At 40.6% G+C, this 26,588-nt stretch overlaps 1 protein-coding gene across 5 annotated transcripts in view; it reads right to left on the bottom strand.

Moving 5' to 3' along the window:
* Positions 1-426: 426 nt before the first annotated feature.
* Positions 427-26,588, bottom strand: part of matn4 (matrilin 4) — a 40,742-nt gene continuing 14,580 nt past the window's right edge. The window contains exons 3-23 of one of the 5 annotated variants that reach the window (XM_084063637.1): positions 25,699-25,874; positions 24,288-24,446; positions 22,881-23,112; positions 20,737-20,859; positions 18,782-18,883; positions 17,092-17,214; positions 14,874-14,996; positions 14,455-14,577; positions 13,709-13,831; positions 13,315-13,437; positions 12,238-12,360; positions 11,950-12,072; positions 10,381-10,503; positions 10,043-10,165; positions 8,674-8,796; positions 7,874-7,971; positions 7,533-7,664; positions 6,549-6,732; positions 5,889-6,041; positions 5,322-5,426; positions 427-3,412 (exon numbers count right to left, since the gene is read on the bottom strand). In XM_084063637.1, coding sequence (XP_083919763.1) covers positions 3,354-3,412; positions 5,322-5,426; positions 5,889-6,041; positions 6,549-6,732; positions 7,533-7,664; positions 7,874-7,971; positions 8,674-8,796; positions 10,043-10,165; positions 10,381-10,503; positions 11,950-12,072; positions 12,238-12,360; positions 13,315-13,437; positions 13,709-13,831; positions 14,455-14,577; positions 14,874-14,996; positions 17,092-17,214; positions 18,782-18,883; positions 20,737-20,859; positions 22,881-23,112; positions 24,288-24,446; positions 25,699-25,874 — 2,753 coding nt within the window. In that variant the 3' untranslated portion in view covers positions 427-3,353. Of the gene's footprint in view, positions 3,413-5,321; positions 5,427-5,888; positions 6,042-6,548; positions 6,733-7,532; positions 7,665-7,873; positions 7,972-8,673; positions 8,797-10,042; positions 10,166-10,380; positions 10,504-11,949; positions 12,073-12,237; positions 12,361-13,314; positions 13,438-13,708; positions 13,832-14,454; positions 14,578-14,873; positions 14,997-17,091; positions 17,215-18,781; positions 18,905-20,736; positions 20,860-22,880; positions 23,113-24,287; positions 24,447-25,698; positions 25,875-26,588 lie in introns of all 5 variants that reach the window. The other 4 variants (XM_084063636.1, XM_084063639.1, XM_084063638.1 and 1 more) reach the window with 4 other exon arrangements.

The following is a 26,588-nucleotide window of genomic DNA, read 5'->3' on the forward strand; positions in this document are numbered from 1 at the left end:
GGTTCGCACCTCGGCCCTGGTTTATATGTCGAAGTGACCCTTATCAAGACATTTTAACTGCTAACTTTTCCCCCGTGGCTCCCACTGGTCCTGCAGGGGACAAAGTGTGCAAATGTACAGTGACAAAAACATACCACAGTGGAATGGGTTCCATATTATTATTAATTGTATTATTATTATTATTATTATTATTATTATTATTATTATTATTATTATTAATAAATGAACGACTACATAATGTATTCTTAGTTCTGTTGTAGTTATCATTTCAGCAGTGCATTGATATTTGTTTTACAGCTATAACTGTATACTGCAAGCATCCATATTTAAGGCTTCAAATCCATCCAATAATTGAAGGTCTGTATGGAATCTACCAGGAAATGTAATGTGTGTTTAAAAAACATACATCAACAGAGTAATGAAAAGTTTCACTCTTTATTGCCTTTTGTGTCATGATACAGGGTGTCCTCAGAACAATACAAAAAAAGGTTATTAGAAAATATACAAAAAAGTACAGACAACCATTTATAATGGGGTATAAATCCATTACAGCCTTTGCCATACAAGTCTAAAACGAGATGACCAAATCGCCAGGTGATTTTAGATACATTGCCTTAGGGAAACCGTTGTCTCTGTCACTTCACAGGGACATTATACTGTAACTTACATCACACATTGTCCACGTGAGGCCAAGGAAACAGTACAATATACACACACACCAGCATTAGTTGTATGGGGGATGGTTTGTTAAAACCGCTAATGCAGGCAGAACTCCTGAATATTTTAGGGGTACTGGTGGAAAGCAATGCTTTTCGCAATGGCCTATATTGTAAAATCTGATTGTGAATTATGTACAAATGTAATCAAATGGACCTGTACATACAGTATGTACACACACTGAGTTACAAATGGATAAATTGACATTGAGGAATTTACTGTGTACTTTACTTGTTAAGTACAACAGCATACTCCAACTGAATAAGGACTATTTCGGCTTCGGCAGGTTAATAAAAACAAGTTTGGCAGTTCAGTTCGGCAGTTCTTGCCCCTCCTAGATTTTCTAATTAGCCAAACACAGGCAAACACTGTGTGTGTGTGATTGGTCAGACAGTCAATGCAATTGTGATTTATATTATTTTATCTCTGCTCTCTGCCAGCAATGTACCATGGACAGTTTTGTTGTTGAGGTTGTTTGGGGGTACAAAACTCTCTGTGCAACTAAACACAACCACATGGCAATTACATTAGTTAGAAGAAAGAGCAATAGCACACACTGTGTCTACTGTGTCTGTCGCCAGAAATGGTGAACTCTCTAATTATGTCAAAGCATATTGGAGGTTGTTGATCTAAACAAACAGTGAAGATCCGCTCAAGTACTGTATACTGTGGATGTTCCCAGAGCAGAGCCGCATCGACTATAAAACACTTTAGTCCTCGCCAGACTTTCTTTGGCTAGGGAAGCCCTGCCCAAGACAAAAAGAGTTCTTGTTCATTTGGAGCATGCTGCTGCCTTTACAGATTATTATTACCATTATTGATTATTGGCTGTGCTTTGATAGTATATGGAGCATGAGTGTCATGTAAAAAAAAAAAATCCCTCACACAGCAAAATCCAGAGTGGTAATTTAATTGTGACAGTGTAAATGGACCGAGCACTCTGTATTTTTACTGTGCAGTCTTGCCTCACAAAGATGATTTGTTTTAAACCAGCATTGATGTTTATCTCCAGAAGAGATCAACAGCATTTGTGCCACAGCAGCGCCTTTCTCCTCGGCACATTGTTTGTGTAAACAGATGCCCAAATCACAATGTGAGTCATACTGAGTTACACAATACTGTAATCAAACTTAGTATGATATAGCCAGTGGTGGGAGAAGTACTTGAGTGAATGTACTTAGTTACTTCTATGTACTTACTCGCTGGAAAAGGCCTTTTGGATAGCGTCTAGATAGTGTACACCCTCTAATAGGCTAAAGTAAACGAAAGGCACAGTAGAGCTAATTTCTTCTTTGATGTTTACTTTGGCTCAATATTTATGATACATTGTTATGTGTGATTATTGCATTTGCTTACTGGTTAGTTCACTAAACATGTGGAACTAGTCTATGACTCTAAGGCACAAATGTCAGGGTTTTTGGATTTCACCCTGAAGAGTTCCATATTGGGAGTGGTAATAACACTTCATTTTAGCTCTATTTACTCCTCCTCTCCTCTCCTCTCCTCTCCTCTCATTTCATTCCTCTGATATAACTACCGCTGGTATAAAATTCCATCATAAATACATCATATTTAACAAACCGTACAAAACAGATCAAGTATAAATAGGGCACAAAGACATGTGGACAAACTGTGTAGCCTATGTGTTTAATACTGTGTGACTAGAGATATTGATATATTCACTGTATGATGTTTCAATGCTCAAATGTACTGTACAATGATTACATGTACAGTTTGTACATGTAACCCACAGGCCTGGAGTCCTGTATATCTGCACACAAAGCTGTGTGCTTTGGACGTCACCGATAAAAGAAGTACCATCATCACATATGCTACAGCAGTGGTTCTCAAAGTGGGGACCCCCAGGGGTCCTTTAGGGCATTCCAGGGGTCCCCGGTTAAAGGAGTGATAATTAGGAACCAAATGGACCCTTACAGGTCTGTGACTCTGAGAGTGTAACAAATGGAACCATCCATTTGGTTCCATTTGTTACACTCTCAGAGTTATGGGGGTACATGGCCCTATTTCGTAGCAAAGTGGGGTTCCTTGAAATAAAATAAAAGGTTTGAGAACCACTGTGCGACAGGGTATATAACATATGTAATTTGATTTGTTGATAATCTACTGTAGGGTTAATTCTGCAAAAAAAAGGACAATGCACTCAAATTTGTGGTGAGATTGTATCTGAGATTTCTTTGAGCCTGGTATAGCTTTTATCCATCTTGGACTCATTTCCGAGAGCGTTCATAGACACCGGTAGTGTTTTTTTCTTTATACAACTCTCTTGAGCCATTATGTGATAGTAATATTTGTGGGGAAAAAATCAAGGTTGAATGGCTATTCATTTATGTTGAGGATTAAAAGAAACAACCTTATGAGACATTTGACAGCTCAGGTAAAAGATGGCAACGCATGTTGGAGGGTGCAAAGACATACTGAATGCTATGGACGCTTTGGGAAAAGGGTCTGTGATCTACGCGCATATTTATTGAATCTTTGGTTCCGTCCCGTGAAAATGCACCCAGGAAGTCACCCTCCTCCTCTTCCTCACCCACTCCCTCTTCCTCCAGCCTCCCTGCATTTCCACCTCCTCGTCCGCATGTGTCACTTCCTGTTCAGTCACCGTGGTCGGCAGCTCACTTCCTGGAGAGCAGCTGGTTCTCCAGGTTTTCCAGGCGAGTCGTCATGGCACCCAGTGCACCGAGGGTTAAAGATAAACACATGGACCGAGAGTAACAACAATAGCATTTAATTATTTACCATCCTTTTATTCTTATTTTATTATTACATTTTTATTTTTGCCAATGTTAGCTCTTTATTTTATATTTCTTACTTATTTGCAACTTTAACACAAATATGTTTATGCCGCGCACTTCATCGCAGAAATGCTCTGTTACAAGTAAAAGTCTGGCATTCAAAATGTACTTGAGTAAAAGTACAAAAGTATTGATATCAAAATGGACGCAGAAAGTACGTTCATTATGCAGAATGTCCCATTTCACAAGTTTTCAAATGTATAAAAATAGCAGATCTACAAGCACAATGCGCCACGATGCGACGCATTGTGCTTGTGCTTGTAGCTTGTAGATCTGATATTTTCAAATGGCCGAGATGTATATAGGGTTGAAGTGGTTAATGTATTGTTATATAATAATACTCAAAAACTACAAACTACTGTAGTGGAGTAAAAGCATAATATTTGGCTCTGAAATGTAGTGGATTAGAAGTAAAAGTACTGAAAATTGGAAATACTCCAGTTAAGCAAAAATACCTCGAAATTGTACTTAAGCACTGTACTTGAGTAAATGTAGTTAGTTACTTTACACCACTGCTCGCACCACATGCACATTAAGTACTATATACAGTACATACTGTACGAGTATACTGTACACACACATGTGCACATTCATGCACATACACACTCACGTGTGTTTCTAAACACCCTGAGCAGACAAGGGAGCATTTTGTCCAGAGAGAGAGAGAGAGGTCTGCATATGACAGGTTGTTTGAAAGGTGTGTGCGTGTGCGTGTGCGTGTGCGTGTGCGTGTGCGTGCGTGTGTGCGTGTGTGGTACACACTGGGCCTACTTTGTTTTAACAAGGGACATCTATGCATTATGTACATCTATGTATATATACGTACTGGACACTGGCATCAATTGATGGATAGTTTGGATAGGGTGGCTATATTAAAAGTCATCAGAATGAAACGTGCATTGGAATATAGTTAAGTGTCTCTAGCTTCTCACATACAGGGCCGGCTTAACGCACAGGCTTTAGGGGCTGCAGCCCAGGGCTCCTAGCTTTTCCAAAAAGGAAAGAAAAGTGGACTATTGCAAGTAATGGTGGTGAAATAGTGTCCGGGGGCTGCTGAAGTAGAGCTTAAACGGTGTCAGCTGCACCCCTCACCATGCTGATGAAGAGAAAAAATGTCAGCAGCAAGTGAAATCTCATCTTGTCTTTACCAAGTGATGAGCTGAGCTGCACAAAGCCAGGTAAACCATGAGGATGTCTGTCTGTGTGTGTGTACACCACTGTCCACCAGAGGGTGCTAAAAGCCCAGCTCTACTATGCCAGGTCTATGTTGACTTTTCTGGGATGAATTTAAAAAGTTGCTGGCAGTGTTGCCATGCCTGCTTGTTATAAGCGATTTTGGATTTTGTTTTTCTGTTATGTCGCTTGTACATTTTAGTAGTTGAGGGTTGCAGGTTTTATTTGAACCAGTATTTCTCAAATATTTTCATGCCATGGACCCCCAAATTAATATGTATTTGTCCCTACAACCCCCATCTGAAAAGGTTTTGTGACAGGGAGCCTCGTACTAGGTTTTTTGTTGTTAGAATGTTTCAAAAATCTTCCAAATATTCTGCATTTTAGTTCAAGATTTTTTGATCTGATCTTATCTACAAGCTTGTAGAGCAGCTATTTTAAAATAACCTATGTATACAGCATATAGATTTAAAGTGCTCATGTGGCCTATAATAGCCGTTAATAGTTTTCCTAGACCTGGTTGCTTATTTCTCTCGCAACATTTGCCAACGCTGGTTGCTGGTTTTGGGAGGTTGTGTGCAGGAGGACTGAACTGAAGGACACTTGAAAGGATATGTTTCTGTGTGAGCTGCTCCAGAGTGCTCATGGTGGCCTGCTGGAACTCCACCAGACTCTCACAGGCACATGGATCCTTCACCTCAATCTCCCCCTGGCTTTCCGCTGCAGAGAGAAGGAGGGACAAAGAGAAAGGGTCACAGTTAGAGGGAGAGAGCGTGTGTGAGTGAGAGTGGACGAGGAAACGAGACAGACAAAACATTTAAGAAAAAGCTATAGGATAATAAGCCATATTAGCACAGTGATCTTCCATATTGCTAAAGTGATATCGCCTTACAAAGTAATAGACTAATTTAATTATTGATCATTTATGACAGTATGCCAAATACCTCCTACTAGACCAATGGTTCTCAACCTTTTCTGGATCAGGGCCCACTTGAAAATCGTGCATTTTCAGAGCATGTTTATCGATCAATTGTTTAATCAATTTAAAATCATAAAAAAAAGAAATAACTGCATAACTGTCTAGGAGAAAATTTGAAACGTGACATTAAACTTGGGAAACCCCCACAGATGTCCTCGAGGACCACCCTGTGCCACACGTTGAGCCCCGCTGGTGTAGCGTACCTGGGCACACATTGAGCTTGAGGTTCTCAGCAATGGAATTCATGGCGGTGAAGTCGGTGGTGTAGTAGAAATGCTTCTCCACTGGCTCAGAGGCGATCTCGCGAAGCTCGTCCTCCACGGCCTTCCCTACGCCCACGGCATACATGGTGATGCCTGTATAGAAACCCAACAACATGTTATTGTTATTGTGAGAATTATAATATCTAGTGTCAGCCTGGAGGTGAGTGCTACTGTAGGTAGATGTCACAGCTTCATGCCATGACAGCATCTCACCAGCAGGGCTGTCACGATTATGAAATTTGACTTGACGATGAATTGTCACTCAAATAATTGCGATTAACGATTTACATTGGAACATTATGAATATCGTTTCGGCTTTTTAGGCTTCGTTAAACAAAAGTTGCCCAGGGCAGATATTATGACAAATACAGACATATTTAATTATTTTATACATTCAAAACAAGATCAACAGTGGAAATAGCACAAGCTCAAAACTTTGAGCTTGTAGATTGGCTTGTAGATCGGCTATTTCGACTACATTTGAAAATGTTTGAAAACAATGATTAAGACAATTATGACGATTATGCAAAAAAATATTACGATTATCTCAAATAATTGTGATTAGACGATTTATGTCATAATGGTGACAGGCCTACTCACCAGCTTCCTTGACCTTCTTGGCCCACTCTGTGATGTCGTCCTGGGATCGGCCATCCGTGAAGACCAGCCCGATGCGGGGGACGTTGCGGGCGGCGGCGCGGGCTCCCTCAGCCTCTAAGAAGCTGTTCTCCAACATGTGCTTCAGGGCCAGGCCTGTCATGGTTCCCTTCTCCATGTAGTCCACCTATAGCGTGTGGTTTTGAGTCATATATGTAAATGAGTATTTCTCAAGCTCATGGGGCCAGGATCTAATCTTCAACTGTTTTATGGTGGGTGTTTTAATGAGTCTCAAACTGAGACAAAATGACTATAACTGCTCATTTAACCACTTTCAATCTGATGTCCCTATTATGGGCATGTCATTATGTGAACATTTTAACAAAATTATTCATATAAAAAAGAAAAACAAAAAAGAAAAGCTGATATAGGCTCACAACATATGTACAGTAATGCGGATGTAATGCGTTTTGAACTTGAAGATTGGCTATTTTTGAACCATTGTAAGTGGTTAAATGAACACTAGTGATTTGAACAGTGGTTTACTGATTTAACAGGATTTGATTGACGAAGATGCATCACAAATCAAACATTATTCTTGGTAATAATGAGGTTTAAACTATAGATTTGTGTGAGAGTTATTTAAAAATCATGTTCTTAACTGAGCACCCACTTTCAATATCTGTATATTTCTTCACTTTTCTTTAACCATTACAACAACAGTTTCTTCTTTACCCAGAACATTTGCATATTCCCCGAATGTATTTGAGTTTCCCAAAATATCTGTACAAATACCAAATGTATTTACCAGGGTTCCAACTGTGACATTTGTGGACACACAAAAGGCAGTTAGCAAAATAATGTACTGGTATTTTGTTTTGCTTAAATACTTAATACTTAAGTAAATACTTATAGCCAAAGTTACTTATTGTGGTAAATAGGTAAACACTACTAGAGAAAAGACTAAATAATAATACATGATTTTACCTTCATAACAGCAGCTTTGATCTCATCAGCTGTGTGGTACATGTTTAGAGGAAACTCTGTTCGTACGCGGCTGGAGTACTGGACCAAACCCACCCTGGTACCATGAAGGGACACATCCAAGGAATCCACAACCTGCACAAAACAACACAGAGGAGAGGTTTCATCTGATCCTTATACTGTACATGGGGCTGCTTAAACTGAGCCTGCTACTAAGAGCCATTAAGTCTAGAGCCTAAAGTGCAGATCAAAGTTTAAATTCAGCGGTACGGTGGCTTGGGGTTGATTCATTCATTCATTATCACAGCCAATCTCAATGTAGATACAACCAAATAAATTCCCACCTGGTTGACAAACTTTTTGACCAATTCAAAGTTCTGCGGCCGGACACTCTTGGATCCGTCAATTATCAGCACCAGGTCAATGTTGGCTGACCTGCAGGCTGGGGGAGAGAGGAACAGATGAGATGAGAGGAAGGGAGGATAAGAGAATGAGAGGAAGAATCAGGAACTAGTTTGGAGTGAAAGTGGTTGATAGACTGGAAAGGTGTTGTGGGTCTGTTTGGGAGAATACACAGCATGTTCCCACAGTTACTATTGGTGTTGACACAGTTCCTGATATCGCAGTGATGTTTTTGTAAAACATCAATGCTGTTTTAATTGAAAACAAAAAGTGGCAATAATCATTTCAAGTCAGAAGCTGTGGTCATTTCTTTAACTTGTGAGAAAGTCCAGGTCCACAATGTGAAGTCAGAAACAACTGTGTTACAATAAAGAATGCAGTACAGCAGTGGTTCTCAAGCTTTTTCATGTCAATGGCCCCCAAATTAATATGAATTTGTCCACGGATCCCCATCTGAAAATATTTTGTGCCAGGGGACCCCCATACAAGATCTGTGTTGTTAAAATGTTTCAAAGACATTCTAAATCTCTCAAATCTTTTCAAGATATTTTTAAAATAGCAGAATAGCGCCTCAGCAGTTCTGAGCTTGTAGATTGGCTATTTTCAAATGTATATAGGGTGAACGTGGTTAAACTGATTTGATGCCATTTTAATTGATTTTGCTGGACCCCTTTTTGAGAACCACTGTGTTACAGAACCTGACTCGGACAGAGATATAATATATAGATTGCACCGCACGTACTTCCACAACTCTTGTTGTCGTCTTGCAGCAGTTGACCCTCGGGGCAGATGCAGTAGAAGGATCCTGGGGTGCTCACACACTGGTGCTCACAGCCATGCTCCACAGTGTTGCACAGGTCCAGGTCTGCACACAGTGTACACATACACATTATAAGCACATGCTCATACAAAGGAGTTTCCTTTAAATAGGGGAGTGGGTGATGTAACCCCCATATGTGTTTTTGTTACTTAAGATATATAGGGAATAAATCTGTGTACATAGTGAATACATCTTGCAGGAGTGACAGACAGTAGGAAAGCTAATAGAGAGACTGTGTAGGAGAGACAGACCGTAAGGAAGCTGAGAGTTAGACAGTGGAGGCAACACAGACGGTAGAAAAGCTGAGAGGGAGACAGTGTTGGCGAGACAGACAGTAGGAAAGCTTAGAGAGAGACAATGTAGGAGAGACAGACAGTCAGGAAGTTGAGACAATGTAGGAAAGACTGACAGAAGCTGAGAGGAAGACAGTGTTGGAGAGACAGTATTTATATTTCCAAGTCTATAATTCCCAAAAGGAAATGTGTGTATTTAATTCAGCCTGACCAGAAGCAGGGATCAAACATATCCCCACCAGCGATAATAAAACATTTATGACCTGAGGGGGAGATATTAGACTGACATGGATTGTCTCTCCCCCCGAGGAAATCGAACCCTGCATATTAATACCCACAACACATACTATACAACCACACACATGCATATTCTTTCTCCATACTACGCCTGAAAGAGATAAATGTTATAGATCAGGGGTCTTCAACGTTTTTCAGCCCAAGGACCCCCTAGCTGAGAGAGAGAGATGAAGCAGGGACCCCCACTACATATTGTATAACATTTAGTTGCAGATTTAACTTTTTCATAGATTTCATAGATAGTTTCATAGACTTGTTTCACTATCATCAGTACATGTTGGATTCGTGTAAATGTGTATTTTTAGCCATTTAACCACTTAAACCGTCAATACCATTTTTTTCCCTCTACACCAAACCTCTTTGCCGAAAACAGACGATCAACACACTCACAGAGCTTGTAGATCTGCTATTTTTGGCTAAAGAATAGGGTGCTAGGGTTCAAGTGGTTAATGTAAAAGAATTTTCCTATCACATTAAGATTTGGCGGCCCCCCTGTAGTAACTCGGAGGACCCCCTAGGGGTTTACGGACACCCTGTTGAAGAAGAAGATCATAAAATGTATCCCTTTTAAGGTTAGTTAAAGATCAATCAGGGAACCCAAGAGATTAGTTAAAGATAGATAAGGAATACAAAAAAATAGAGCTACAGAGACTGAAGAAATGCAAAGAAAAACGTCTCTGTTTTGAGTGGAATTCACTGACTTGTGCAGGTCTTCTTGTCTTTGTTGAGTTTGAATCCTTTGTTGCAGTCACAGGTGAAGACGCCCGGAGCGGCGATACAGATTTGTTCACAGTCATGCTTGCCCATGGCACACAGGTCAATGGCTGAACAACACACACACATAATAGCAGTCATTATGAGCGCGTGCTTGGCTTCACTTGTGTGTATACGCATGTTGACACCCTGGTTATTTATTTGCAAACTGTATTTGTTTGTACACTATGTGTGTATCTGTGTGTGCATGTGAAGCCGTTATTAAAATAATAATAACAATACATGTGTGTCTGTCTGTGTGTTTTTGTGTGTCGGCCTGACTAACGTGTGCAGGTCTTCTTGTCGGCGTTGAGTGTGTATCCTTCGTTGCAGTCGCAGGTGAAGACTCCAGGTTCGGGGAGACAGATGTGTTGACAGTCATGCTTCCCCTCGGCACACAGATCTATGGCTATAAACAACACACACATGCACTGGTTAATATACCTGTACCTGTACATGTTTGTGTGTCTGCATACTGTATCAGTGTAGGCACATGTAAGTCTTTGCACCATGATTTCTCATGTGTTTTATTTGATTATGTTCCTCTATGCATGTGAATGTACGGGACCATACCGATGGTGTGGCATGTTTGGCCTGAGTATGATTCATGGCATATACAGTACTGTACATGCCATGCTGAGCATTTTCAGAAGGATTATTTATTTATTTAGACTATTTATTTATTTCTCTCTCTCGATTTCATCCAACCAGAGTTATCGTTCAGTATATTTTATTAGCCTTTTTTCTGTTTCGTTTCAGTGAGTTTCCGGAGTCGTTTGGCTCATTTGAGTTTAGTTTTTTATTGTTTAAAGGCATAGTATGTCACTTTCCCTGTGTTTCCATAATACAACTATAAATATATATTTTTAACAATCATTTCCCTCTATACCAGTAGTAGCCACTGGAATAGTGTGGTGGTGTTTACCTGCAGAAACACACTGCCCACTCGCTGTATTTTGGTGCTTCACTGTTTGTTTTGACGGGGATGTTTTTGGGATACCAAAAGAAACGGTAAAAACACCAAAATACAGAGAGATGGCAGTGCGTTACGGCACAGCCACACTACTCCAATGGCTGATGACGGCTGGTATAGAGGGAAATGATGGGCAAAAGAAAATATTTATTGTTTTGTTATGTAAACACAGGGCAAAGTTACATACTATGCTTTTATTATGAATTTGTTTAGTTTCAGTTTAGTTTTTATTTGTTTCAGTATTAGTTAATGTATTCATGTATTATTAATGTGTTTATGTATTATGTAAATGTATATGTATTCATTAATTTGTTCATTCATTCATTATTCATCAGGGGTTCAGAATAGGTATTGTGAAATACATGTTTTTAGCTAGTCTAGTTTTTATTTTTATTTAAGTCAGTATTTTTTGTTTGTTTTAGGCTTTAGTTTACTTTTTGTTAACTACAGTATAACCTTGAATACAGCATGTACATTTTACTCTGATGTTACTTCTGGTTATTGGTGTATTTCAATGCATTTCAAAAGAACAAATTGAGCCAAATATTATCTCTGGAGTACATACAATATAGATTTTCTTATTAACAATGCAGTGAGATTCGGTCACCATCGACTAAATTATTATATCTAGGTACGTTTTTAATGACTTTGGAGAACATTAGAAAATACATTTGGATATAATCACGGTATCCTTGTTTGAATGCATTTCAAAAGCACATTGAACTGAAAATAATCCCTGGAGAAAAGACAGATTTTTCTATTGAAATTCTTCACGTATTAACCGCGCACTGAGTTTTAGTCTTGTAGGTCTTGACTCAATTATTCACCTAAGTGCAGTAACGTTTTATTAACTTGGGAGAAAATGTAAACGGCCCGACTAACGTGTGCAGGTCTTGCTGTCTTCGTTGAGTGTGTATCCTTGGTTGCAGTCGCAGGTGAAGACGCCCGGCTCGGGGACACAGATTTGTGCACAGTCATGTTTGCCCGCAGCACACAGGTCAATGGCTGAACAACACACACATCACAGCAGTCATTATGAGCGTGTCTTTGATTGCACTCGTGTGTATACGCAGTAGCACCCTGGTTATACAATATACAAGTCCCCTATGTGCAATGCAGAAAAGACAGAGTGTGTGTGTTTGTGTGTTTTTGTGTGACGGGCCGACTAACGTGTGCAGGTCTTGCTGTCTTCGTTGAGTGTGTATCCTTGGTTGCAGTCGCAGGTGAAGACACCCGGCTCAGGGAGACAGATTTGTTGACAGTCATGCTTCCCCTCCGCACACAGGTCTATGGCTAAACAACATACACACACATATACACACACACAAAGGTTAATACTGCTGATAACGTCCTGTTAGTGTGTGTATGCCAGAGGTGGGACAAGGTCACTCTTTTGCAAGTACAAGTAAGTCTCAAGTCTTTGCTCTCGAGTCCCAAGTCAAGTCTAAAGTCAAGACAGCCAAGTACCAAATAAAGTCCAAGGGGCCTATATTGAGTGCTGCCTTACCCCTTATCCCTAAACGTATTATTAGCCTTATTTTACTATTTTGAAAAACATTTTAAAATAGTTCAACTAGCCGATCAACATCGACACGTTGTGGGTTTGTAGATTGGCTATTTGAACTATCTTAAAATGTTTTTCAAAATAGTAAAAATTTGAAAAAAACGTTTAGGGATAAGGGGTAAGGCGGCACACAAGATAGGGCCCCAAGTCCTAAACGTTTTGTTTCGAGTCCCAAATAAGTCCTAAGCTTGTTGGAAGGTATCGAGTGACTTGAAAAGACTTGACGTCTCAAGTCAAGAGAGGGCTTAACTAAGTCAAGTCAAGTCGGGTCGTTGGCGTTGAAGTCCAAGTTGAGTCAAAGTATTCTTTTGATTTGATCAAGTAAGTATAAAGTCATCATATTTGTGACTCGAGTCCAAGTCGAGTCTCAAGTCCTCGTCTTGAGTCCACACCTCACACAATTCATCGTACACTTGACATTACAGCTGGTCATTTTCCAAAGTATGCAGTAGGCCTAGTTTGTTAGATTTTCCAGGAAACCATTGGATCCCATTCATTTCAGTACGGTTGGAAAATCAACTTGCAGAGACTTGAAACTTGCTTGAGACAGGTAATCCAACACGCAGGTCAAAGTCATGTTGTCGTTGTTTGAATGCATTGCAAAAGCACATATTGAACTGAAAACAATCCCTTGAGAAACTAAGTTCGGTAACGTTTTGATGACTTTGGAGAAAATGACTAACGTGTGCAGGTCTTGCTGTCTTCGTTGAGTGTGTATCCTTGGTTGCAGTCGCAGGTGAAGACGCCCGGCTCAGGGAGACAGATTTGTGCACAGTCATGTTTGCCCTCAGCACACAGGTCTATGGCTGAACAACACACACATCACAGCAGTCATTTTGAGCGTCTCTTTGATTGCACTGGCAATCAATGCGCAATTGCATAAAGTCCCCTTTATGCAATGCAGAAAAGACAGAGAATATGTGTGTGTGTGTGTGTGTGTGTGTGTGTGTGTGTGTGTGTGTGTGTGTGTGTGTGTGTGTGTGTGTGTGTGTGTGTGTGTGTGTGTGTGTGTGTGTGTGTGTGTGTGTGTGTGTGTGCGTGCGTTTGGGTGTGTTTTTGTGTGACGGCGCGACTAACGTGTGCAGGTCTTGCTGTCTTCGTTGAGTGTGTATCCTTGGTTGCAGTCGCAGGTGAAGACACCCGGCTCGGGGAGACAGATTTGTTGACAGTCATGCTTCCCCTCGGCACACAGGTCTATGGCTAAACAACACACACACATGTTAGTACTGCTGATAACGTCCTGTCTTTGCTCTCGATTCCGGAGGCAAGTCCGAAGTCAAGATAGGCAAGTCCTAAGTCATGTCTCAAGTCAAGACTAATAAGTCCCAAGTAAAGTTCAAGCCCTAAAAAAAATGTTTCAAGTCCCAAATAAGTCCTAAGCTTGTAGGAAGGTACCAAGTGACTTGAAAAGACTTGAAGTCAAGTCGAGTCGTTGGCGTTGAAGTCCAAGTTGAGTCAAAGTATTCTTTTGATTTGATCAAGTAAGTATAAAGTCATCATATTTGTCTTAAGTCCTCGTCTTGAGTCCACACCTCACACAATTCATCGTACACTTGACATTACTGCTGGTCATTTTCCAAAGTGCAGAAGGCCTAGTGTGTTAGATTTTCCAGGAAACCATTGGATCCCATTCATTTCAGTACGGTTTAAAGATCAACTTGCAGAGACTTGAAACTTGCTTGAGACAGGTAATCCAAAACGCAGGTCAAAGTCACGTCGTTTGAATGCATTTCAAAAGCACATATTGAACTGAAAATAATCCCTGGAGAAACTTAAGTGCAGTAACGTTTTGATGAGTGATGACTTTGAAGAAAATGACTAACGTGTGCAGGTCTTGCTGTCTTCGTTGAGTGTGTATCCTTGGTTGCAGTCGCAGGTGAAGACACCCGGCTCGGGGAGACAGATTTGTTGACAGTCATGCTTTCCCTCTGCACACAGGTCTATGGCTGAACAACATACACACACACACACACAGTAAGTATGTTTAGCTTGACTACCATTCATGGTACACGTGACAGTGCTGCTGGTCATTTTCCAACGTTTGCAGTAGTTTGTTGGATTTTCCAGGAAACCAATGTTTTCCATTCATTTCAGTGCAGTTTGAAAATCAACGTCTTTTTACGAATGAAATTCATAATGTATTAACCGCGCACTGAGATTTTGCTAACATTGACTCAATTATTCACCTAAAGTGCGGTAACGTTTTAATGACTTTGGAGAAAATGTAAACGGCCCGACTAACGTGTGCAGGTCTTCTTGTCGTCGTTGAGTGTGTATCCTTGGTTGCAGTCGCAGGTGAAGACTCCAGGCTCGGGGAGACAGATTTGTGCACAGTCATGCTTCCCCTCAGCACACAGGTCTATGGCTAAACAACACACACACAGGTTAATACTACTCACAATGTCCTGCACCACAGTTCATGTTTGTGTGTGTGTGTGTGTGTGTGTGTGTGTGTGTGTGTGTGTGTGTGTGTGTGTGTGTGTGTGTGTGTGTGTGTGTGTGTGTGTGTGTGTGTGTGTGTGTGTGTGTGTGTGTGTGTGTGTGTGTGCATTAAAGTCTTTGCACCATGGTTTATTGTGTATGTTCCTCTATGAGTGTGGATTTGCAGGATCATACCGGTGGTCTGGCATGCTTAGCCTGACTACAATTCATGGTATTTGACATTCATTTCATTTTCCAAAGCATGAAGTATTTTGTTTGATTGTCGAGGAAGCCATTGGATTCCATTTTCCGAGACTTGAAAGTTGCTTTAGCTAGGTAATTGATTATTATTAGAAATATGAGGCAATGTTCTGGTTCTGGATAACAGTCAGTTACTATAGTCCTTCCTCTTTCAATCTCTCCCTAGAGTGATTTGGCTTGACTTTTGTTCCTAACGGCCAGTAAACAGCGACATATTTCATGTTTTGTGTGAATAAACAAAGAAAGAGCAAGGATACCACCGAGCATGCAAGCAATACAGAGCAGTTACCAGATACCAAGGCTGCTAACACTGGCTGTACTGCTTTGCAATGCCAGGAGTATGATGATGATGATGATGTACTTATGTTTTGTTTCTGTGCTACTGACAATGTGAATTTCCTCTTTGGCAATTAATAAAGTATATCATAAGCATAAAATACATGAAGACAACTACAAAATAACTATATAACTATTAGATATATAACTATATAGCCCTCAGATTAGGTTGTGTTTGGTATTGACAATGGTATAATGTTTTGAAATATTGGTGTTGTTGTTTTGTTTTTGATTTTGTATTTTACACAAGGCACAGTATATGAAATGTGTAGTTTGAAGTGTCCCCGTCATGACAATGACACCGGTATGGTCCTTTAAGTAAGTGTTTTTTCTTTTTAATGTCTGAATTGCATGTTCTTTGGGCACAAACAGCACATACTGGACAGGGACAACAACACAACACTATTTGAGCATAACACATAGATAACTGACATTGTACAATTGACAGACAGACAACACAAGTTATTCCCTTTAACTGTATTATTCTCAACGTTATTCCCTGGACAAGAGAATATCTAGGCCACGATTCCAGTAAAAACCAGTGTTGCTTCGTTGTGACACACAAACACACAAAAAGTACCAGTCATTGTTTATAAGCTCTATATGACCATCTGTATACTCGGGTAAAACAGGTGTTTTGAAAAGCACTGAGATTGGACAAACCCATAGCCACGTTAACATGAATTCTTCTGAGGAATGCTGTTTATCTGTGGTATGTGGGTTAAACGCTCCGCTAGATTACATGGTGTTACCTGTGTCTTGGTATGCCACAGCTTCAAAAAGGCCAGTGCCGAACATTTGGCTTACTTGGGGGTTTGTAAATTACCCTCAAGTAAAATGTTCCTGTGAACAGGATTCCAGCATTCTGTTTGCAACAGATACAGTACAAACAGACACATGTACAGGTCTGCGGACATGCTTGGGTCAGGGAGCAAAACATGCTGCCTGCATGCTTGCGTGCTCATCTGTTCATGTGAGATTGCTTAAAGGAGTAGTTCACCCCAAAAAAATCCTAAGCCAATCATTTGATGACCGGCAGAGTCTCCGGTAGGAGACTCTTTGAGTAGGGGACTTTTTGAGATTATTTTGAGACTCACCTATTGACCGATGACCCGTCATCAAATTATTGGCTTAGGAATGCGACAAAAACTGAAAAATCTCCATGAATTCAAGGCTTCATGGGGTGTGTAATTGATCGAAAATAAGTAAAATAAATGTTCCCATGGTTCAACTGAACTATGGGTATCGGGTGTGTTTTTGTGTGTGTGTGTGTGTGTGTGTGTGTGTGTGTGTGTGTGTGTGCGTGTGCGTGTGCGCGTGCGCGTGCGCGTGCGCGTGTGTGTGTGTGTGTGTATGCTGCATGCTCATGCAGACAGGCACAGAGGTGTTGAAGTAAATAAGGAGCACCGTTGTGTGTAGTCATGTAATAACACTCTACTCACGCTGGCAGGTCTTTCCGTCTTCCAGGAGCCTGTATCCCTCGTTACAGCGGCAGTGGTAGCCATTGAGCACGCTCACACACTCATGATCACAACTGTGGTTCCCAAACGAACAGTAGTCGATCACTGAGGAGGAGAGAAGCAGCGAGGCCAATAAGCAGCAGAGCGAGAAAGAAAAGCAGAAGAGTGTGTGTGTGTGTGTGTGTGTGTGTGTGTGTGCGTGCGTGCGCGCAGGGTCAAATCCTCAGTATTCATTGAACTCTGATGCTGCAGCTACCGAGATACAGGCTACCATTATTTTTCAATGGAAGCCAGCAACATGAAGACACTGTACAAAGATACATCTGACGTTTGTAGGTGCTACAAAAGCTACAACAGCTACAAAGCTACAAATATTCTGGGTAGCTTTGTATCTTTTGTATCTGCCAGTGTGAACGCAGCATGAGAGTTACACCCTCTCAGAGTTACAAATAGATAAATGAACACTGAGGATTTTGCTGCGTGGGGTTGACTCTATGTTCCCTTGGCCCTGATCCATATTAAACAACTTGAGCCCTGACTTCGTACTAAAGGGATACATCAATGGGGGAAAAAAGTCTAACTAACATAAAATTAACATAATTAAAATCATTCATAGTTCTTTTGAAAGGATCATGACTAACTTAACGACTTAAACCCCAGCATCCTTACTGTGGGGAAGGTTTTAGCAGAAAATAGCCGTTCGACTTGTCGATCTGCTATTTTCAGCGAATGCTATCCCCACAACAACAGAAAACAGAAAATACACTAGTATAGAGCCCTGAGGGACTCCGTGCAACCATATGTGGTTTAAGTGGTTGAAGTTAAATGACCCTTTGGTAGAGGTTTAGGTCTTGCCATGATGTAACTCCAAATATTGGTGAGGCATCTTCAATAGTTTGCTCTAGCTGTTGATTAGAAATTAATTATTCAAAAAATAATATTCTCCTCATTGTTTTGCATTGCACAGTGAAAAGTCACTCTTTTAGCACATATACTGTACATGAACACAAAAAAATGCAGATTCTTCCAATGTACAGTTTAATATTAGAAAACCCGACCCGCTTTTTTTTATGTACAATTTGAATTAGGAAGAAGATCCAGAATCGATCCGTGGATCTGGATCAGGATTTTCAATCCTTTATGTATATAAAAAAAAGTTCAGATTTTGAAATGTTTTACATTGTCAGAATCTTTGTTTGCATTAATTTGCTTCAGTGACTTTCAGTGAGACCTTTCACTGTGCAATGCAAGTCAATGAGGAGAGATATAGCTATAACTCTTATCCTGAATGAAATTCTTTAAGAATTTACCAGATGTCTCACCTTCGATTCTTCATTACAAAAGTGAATAAAAACATGCAAATGCAAGTTTGGGAAAAATATGCTTTTTTCCCAACTATTGTGAATCACAAACAAAGCTGTTGCTGAAAGCATTGTGGCAGGTTGGAGTATTTTGGAGCACAAAGTTAAAGCCAAGCACTATGAGCAAAGAATCAAACACACTAATCGTGTGCGCAGTGACACAAGAATACATGTGAATGGGATGATAATGATGAGTGTGTGTGTGTGTGTGTGTGTGTGTGTGTGTGTGTGTGTGTGTGTGTGTGTGTGTGTGTGTGTGTGTGTGTGTGTGTGTGTGTGTGTGTGTGTGTGTGTGTGCGTGTGTGACTAACTTGAACAGGTCTTCTTGTCTTCATTGAGTGAGTAGCCTTTGTTGCAGTCACAGGTAAATGCACCAGGCGAGCTGATGCAGATTTGTTCACAGTCATGCTTTCCTTGAGCACACAGGTCAATGGCTGAAACACACACACGCACACAGTGCAGTGAAGAATTTTGATATGAGCTCAAGGTTACAGTCAGTGACTAGAGATGGTCCGATCAGGTTTTTTGAAACCGATCACCGATCCGATCATTTTCAAATCTGATCACCCGATACCGATACCGATCCGATCATGTTGCGCAATATTATATCAGGTTTTTTTAAACCGATCACCGATCCGATCAAGTCTGATCATCCGATACCGATCACCGATCCGATCATGTTGCGCAATATTAATTTGTATCTTTTTTTACTTCTTGTATTTTATTTAACTTTTTAATTTATTTATTAATTAATTCACTCATGTATCATACATTTACCCCACTACTAAAAGTAGCTCATTCAAAATGTTACTTAAGTAAGAGTAAAAAAGTACTTGCTTTTAAACATACATAATAAGTTATTATTGTGTTTAAAAGCAAGTACTTTTTTCAAGTCAAATGAGTGCAGCATTGGTTCAAAACAAGTAAACTAAATCCACAAAATATTAAATTTAAATATACTGTCTTGAACAAACTAAAATATGTCTAAAACCTCAGCAATTCCAATGCAACAAAATAACTCCTGATCTAAGCAGTAACAGTGATGTTAGGTTTTCAATGTAGTTAGTGGGTGCCAGGACCCAGGAGTATGCCATACTGTCTCAATGAAAGCCATACCATTTTGGCATACTGAGTATAGCAACACTGTATGCCTTTCATTGTTTTCAAGGCAAAAAAAAAAACCGTGTCAAACTGCCTTTCAAGAATATTCAAGGCAAAAAAAGTACCATATGTCATTGCTATGTGCTCGCTGCTAACACCAAACTCCGCTGGAATTTATAGTTTTAAACTCTCTAAAGGGATCTAAAATGTTGTGCTTAACTCGACAATAAGTGTTGTCCCTATCTACTTCAATGGACTACTTTATTTGGGCTGTTTGCTGGATCATTTTTTTTAACGGCACAACGAGCGGGCGCGCACACACACACACACACACACACACACACACACACACACACACACACACAGGCTGTGCCCTGTGGCTGCACTGACACACACAGCCCTGGCTGCACACACACAGACTGAGTGAAAGTTTTTTTCTGTGCGCAACAGATTTCAGCGTTGTTGTTTTTTCCATAGCGTGTGTCGCATCGGTCTCACACTGTAAAGAAGTTCCACACCGTGGACATTTTCAAACCTGCGTGCGTGCAGCAGAGCAGTGCAGCGAGATCATAACAAACACTTCTTCCTTCTTTTAAGGCGGCTGTTATTCAGCCAGCGTTTCACCGCCACCTTCGGATCCGGAGTGATATCTAACTCTTGACATATATAAGTCATGATCGGATCGGTTAATTGACCTATTTATCGGAATGACCGATTCAATTATTTTCATTGATATCGGGCCTATCCGATCCATGGCCGATTGATCGGACCATCTCTATCAGTGACACTATATTCCATCCATTTTACAACTGGAATCAATTCATATCATTACCCTTTGATTTGTTTCTTTTATTTTTAATTAATTTGATCCCACAGGGGAAATTCACTGATTTCTGCCTTAGTGGTCAGACTTGAACTAGAGGGGGAGGAGTAAGGTATTAAGTGTCTTGCTCAGGGACAGGGGCACCTCGACACATTGGCAGGGCCAGTAGTCGAACCTGGGACTTTCTGTTTCCCAGGCGGCCTCTCTACCCATTCAACTATGGCCACCCATAATTTCTATTACCTTTTTCATTAGTGTTAATTGAATTAACTGCCAAGTAATAATCATCTTGTTGCATCATCAGTGTGACTGATGTGATTGTATTAGATTCATTGGTGTTACCTGTGCAGGTCTTCTGGTCCTCATTGAGGGTGTATCCAGGCAGACACAAGCAGTGGTACGAGCCTGGTGAACTTTCACAGATATGCTCACAGCCGTGGTCTGACTCCAGACACAGGTCCATTCCTGTACAGAAGATCATCATCATCATCATCATCATCATCATCATCATCACCACCATTATCACCATCAATTGGGTCTGGTCTTTAAGATACTCAGACGATCAGTGTACGTTTACATATCAAAGTTCTCTAGAGTGAGTTTCTCAGCTCATCTGACCTCGTTCCCCGAAAATTCGTCTCAAACATGGACAAAATGCATCCTGCTATGCTGCCAATAACATGTGGAATGCATTACCAAAAGCCATTAAAGATCTTGACTCCCTACCCAAACTCAAAACTAACCTAAAAGAATGGCTGACATCAAAATACAATTGGTCTTAGTAGAACCCCCTCGGAATGCCTTGGTAGAGTAGTAGCATACTCTGTCCCACCCCTCCTTTGTCTATATACCTCTTACAGTAATGATTAATTAAGTATAATGGATCACAAAGGAAAAAAGCCCCTGGAGCTTTTCGTGTTATCTTTTTAGCATAACCTTTAACTGCTCTACTGTTAACCAACTTGTTAATAAAGTTCGAGAAGGGATTGTCTAGAGTCTGTGGATTCACAACATGACCCCAGATCACAAGTAGCCAACTCATTTTGTTTCCCTTCAGGAGTCAGCATCAAACATTCAAAAATGATTATTTTCATTCTAGGGTGGTTATAGGCTTAATGTGTCTATGAGACTAAACAAGCAAGCAGCTTTGATATACATAAACTGAATTGCACATCAAGGCAAGAGTACAATTCTAGTGTGGTGCTCCATCACCCAGGTGTGTGTGTGTGTGTGTGTGTGTGTGTGTGTGTGTGTGTGTGTGTGTGTGTGTGTGTGTGTGTGTGTGTGTGTGTCTGTGTCTGTGTGTGTGTGTGTGTGTGTGTGTGTGTGTGTGTGTGTGTGTGTGTGTGTGTATGCGTGAGAGAGAGAGAAAGAGAGAGAGAGCACACCGTCGTGTAAAGCCATCATGTAGGCTGATAAGCCCCCTTAATAACGTCTGTTTTTGTATTCCAACTAAAAGGATAAAGTTCAAATTACCATGAGTCCAGTAATGAAAACAATAATATCAGTATATTAGGAAATATCAGCCCTTTAAATAGTTTACAGAGGCGCGTTTGAGAAAGTATTAAGTTCTCTGAGGCTCAAAGGCCATCCTGCATATTTCTATGGTGTTTACACTTGTGATGTGTTTAATTACATGCAGGATATTAGGCTGATTGATGTAGCCTGTGGCACGAACTGCAAATCCCACCTAGACGGTTGGAGACTCGCATCCAGATGTATTCCTATTTTATGCTGGGTTTAGCAAACCTGCGGTGGGGCGAAAATGTGTTGATTTTCTCTGGTTTCATATTGAGGGTTTACATAACTGTAATGGACATTATATTCATAATACACGCCAGACACATAAGGAATCTACAAGCTCACCACAGACATTTTCCGTGGAGCAGCAGGCCAAACTAATGAGTCAAATCTAACTCAGCACTTCCCGTCTTAACCAATGAAAGACTCAACATCACAGTTCAATTTCCATATTTACTACAGAGCTTGTGATTCAACTGCATTGCCACTCTAGGCTAACTTTAAAGCCAACAAAACTATTGAACTGAACTATAGACAAACAACAGGTCATTCAAAATTTGCCATTATAGTAATTCAGCTCTGTAACCAGCTTGCGAGATTCAAATTTCTGTGATATACTTTCTTTTTTAAATTATTCTCCGAATGAAAATTTGCCAATGGAAAGGAAAGTGCCTAAAGGCAAGCCAGGTTTATTTGTATAGCTCATTTCATACTGTACACAAATGCATTTCAAAGTGCTTTGCGTGAGGCATAAACCCTAACGCATGAAGAGAAATAAAGTTATGTGACTCAAAGCCACACCACCAGGGGGACACAAACCCTTTAAAACTGGTTGTACAACAAATGGGACTGTAGTCAACATGGGACTTGAAGTCACACAATATTAAAAGCTGGGTCTCAAATCCCAAGAAGCTGGTTGTCTAAAATAATCTAAAATAATCTTTAAGAAAGTCTGGCTCTCTTACCACAGAGCTTATCCTGGAACTGCAGTCCAAACTGGTGGATGAGATCGAACCGCTCAACCAGGTAGACGTGGTCCTCGAAGGGCGGGGACGCCATGGCTCTCAGTGATGTCATGTCGGCTCTGGCCACGCCCACGGCGTAGATCTCAATGCCCTTCTCCCTGGCCTCTGCAGCCACCTCCGCCACGCGATCCTGGGGACGGCCATCTGTCACGATAACTGCTACGTTGGGAATCTGCCGGTGGAGAGGATATCATAGTACATAAGATACTAGGACATGATCGGGGGGCACTGTTAGAAGACCCAGCAGTGCAAGGACCAGAGTCTTGAACCACTGAGCTAGAGAGGCCCCAAGTACGCCTGATCAACAAGCTCATAGTCAGGAGTAGTTGTTGCTCACCAGCTTAGCAGCATCGAAACAGACAATCAGGTCACATGTATAAATCAAAGAATTACATCAAAGAATGAATACATTTTCTGACAGACTGTTGACATAATAGGGGAGGGGGGATAAATACATTATTTCAAATACAGTTTGAAGATTTTTTGCAGGACGTTGCTACATGCTAAGGTAGGCTCCAAAGTAGCCTGAGTGCATCACAGGTTCGAGTCCCGTTCCCGACGATCTTTACTGCTTGTCTCTCTAAATAAAATATTTTTTTTCTTTGTGCCTTCTTTAAATCTGCAATCTTATTTGAATTAATATACAGTATAATATAACACTGTACCTCATGTGCAGTGGTTAGACGTGGTCTCCCTATCCATTCAAGCATTCAGACCCTGGTGTCAGGAAGGATTATTAAGTGCAATACCTATCTCCCTTGGCCACGCAGGGTTTGCCTCTAGTTTGAGCAGTAGAAATGTGGTTTCTCATGCAGGAGACCCAGGTTCAAGTTTCGAGTATGAAAGTTACGTATTGCCGATTTAAGGAGAGTTGGAAGCAAAAATGTAAAAATAACCTCAAATAATATCTTGATGATGAGAGTTTTGGAACTACTATTTCTCCTTGATGTGGATTAGTGGCTGAGTTTGTGAAGAGGAAACAGGCTTTCTGTCTCTGAGGGGTAAATGGCATCCAGGATGGCAATTTATCATCCTGGATTAATGATATTTCAAAGAGATTTTACAGCCAGTTATTTTCTCATTTTATGTGGGCTAAGGGCAAAAGCAGTTCATGGTTTTGTGGTCGGCTATTTCAGAGAGCTTTCAATCCCAGTGTATCGTTTCATTCTCTGGGACCTTTTAATTGGGCCTGTTTCCCTCTCTGGGGTTAGAGACATGGCCACTGGATGCGCGTTGCGTTGTGAGCTTGTACATCGGTCATTTACAGTGAAGAGAGTAGGGAAAAAGGTACAGTACAGTATAGACCCCAGTCAAATAAGTATATTGTGGTTAATAAAGTCAGTTTACCTTGGGCCTGTCTCCCTCCTCTGCAGTGAAGGCTACGTTCATGGCATATTTGATAGCCAGGCCCGTCATGGTGCCCTGGGCCAGGGGAATGATCTCATTGATGCCCTTCACCATGGCATCCAGCTTGCCGTGGGCTTTCAAGGAGAATTCATTGAGTACCTGATGTAGAAAAAGAGTTATCACACACCAATTAACTGAACTGAATGAGTCCACTCACCAAGTGAAGACAGTCGACCAGAGGAGAGGATTAGAGCATTTTAATGAAAGAGAACTCATTGTTCACTTGAACAGGAGAGGCTGATTAAAGAGAGGGGGGGATCATAACAAGGCCACATAAAAGGTGTGCCTAGTTGAATTGCCAATAGCCCACCCCAGTCATTTGGGGTGTGTGGTATCATGTTTCAGCCTAATTATAGCCGTTTTCAGCACCCTCTAGTGGACAATTTTGCAGAAGAGAGGCAAAATCTATAGATATACACAGATATGCAATTGCTTCTTGTTGCTCAACTTACAGAATGCAAGAAAATTACATTCTCCAGAAAAGCTAAAAAATGTTGCCTGAAACAGTTAACCACATATTTAGAAATGTTTATCATTGACCTAAAATATAAAATATAAGACTAATAAAAGACATTGAGGAAATCATTTACAATATAATTTAATATATTTTCTTGTTTTTAGTATTGTAAAATGTTAATTATATCATAGTCCTTGTAGTGTTGTATATAATTGTATTAACGAATGCCTGTGTTGTTTTGTTTGTCTGACACCAAGGACCACAATGGCTAAGTTTATTGTGTTAATTGCGTTCTTGCTCCTGAGAAGCATATTTTCATGTGTTTTCAATTAACCAAACGTCGAATAAATCAAATCAAATCATGTCATATAAAAAATGCAATGCAGGTTTGGGATATGTGTTTTTTAACAATTATGCCTGCTAAACGTTTAGTAGTTTGTGCTAGTGCGGTAAAAGTAGGCTTACACAAGTGTACCAAAGCCTTTGTTAAAGTTTCACTTTGCACACATAGTTGAGACTCAGTGATTCTCAACTATGTGGGCCGGGGCCTACTGGTGGGCCGTGAGGATATTGCAAGCGGGCCCCCAAATAATTGGTAAAACACTAAGATTTTAATGATAATATAACACGAATATTGAAAAAATCATGTAGAAAAACAATAAATAAAGAAAAAATGTTTTTATAGACTATGTTATTTTCATTAATTTAACGTTATTTTCATTGATCAATTATCAATCGATTGAGTGGTCATTAAAATAAACATGCTCTGAAAATGCATGTGGCCCGAACACTTTGAAGATGTTTAAGTGGGCCCTGATCCAGAAAAGGTTGAGAACCACTGGTCTAACTCCATTAGGCTGCGTGAATGAAAGAGGAGAGGAGAATGCTGTTTACCTGGCTTGAGTACTGAACCACTCCCACTCTGGTGGCGTCCAGCCCGATGTCCAGGGTGGCCAGAATGTCGATCATGAACTTCCTCATGGTCTCAAACTCGTGAGGCCGGACACTACGAGAGCTGTCAATGATGAAGACCAGGTCCACTGGGCCAGATTTACACTTCGGCGCAGGAGCTGAGAGGGTGGGAACACACACACACACACACACACACACACACACTCGTTTTGGTAACCTGGGTGGGGAGAGGGTAACAAGACAAAGCCCCACTAGCGACCCCTAGAGGTTGTGCTGCTCCTAATGCCTCAGGAAATAGCTCTCGAGACAATCTTGTTTCGTTTTAAGAGAAAACTTCTTGAGAATGTAGCTATATTGTGTACTGTGAGGTTTAGCGCACAATTCATTTCATGTGACTTTTACTTTGTGATTGGTGAATAGTTGTTGACAAATAAAGTTGAACCTTGGACCAGTGTAGGATGGAAAGGTTCATAATCTGGAACATGAATGCCCTTGGTGTAGATTTAAGTAAGCTGTCTTGAATAGTCAAATCTGGAGTGTTCATTCAATAACTGCATCAAAAATGCATCCATCAGAGTTAAATTACCACTCCAGACTTTACTGTGTGGCAGATACAAGTCTAAATATACACTACACCCACAAAAAGTATGAATCGATTTAATCTGTGAACCATTTCCATTGAAGCATTGAGAGGGTCACTTTCTGCATCACTGTCAGAGTTCTGTAAGAGATCTGTAAGGGTCCATTTAGAACCTGGATCCCACTTTGGGAACCGCTCTTTAGTGATTGTACAGTATAAAGAGAATGATCAAATGTCTATGGAAATGTTTTATTTTATATCTTATTTTGTCGGTTTGCAAATGTAATTACTT

Source organism: Gymnoscopelus microlampas, assembly GCF_963454915.1.
Source record: "Gymnoscopelus microlampas genome assembly, chromosome: 7".
Taxonomy (NCBI): domain Eukaryota; kingdom Metazoa; phylum Chordata; class Actinopteri; order Myctophiformes; family Myctophidae; genus Gymnoscopelus; species Gymnoscopelus microlampas.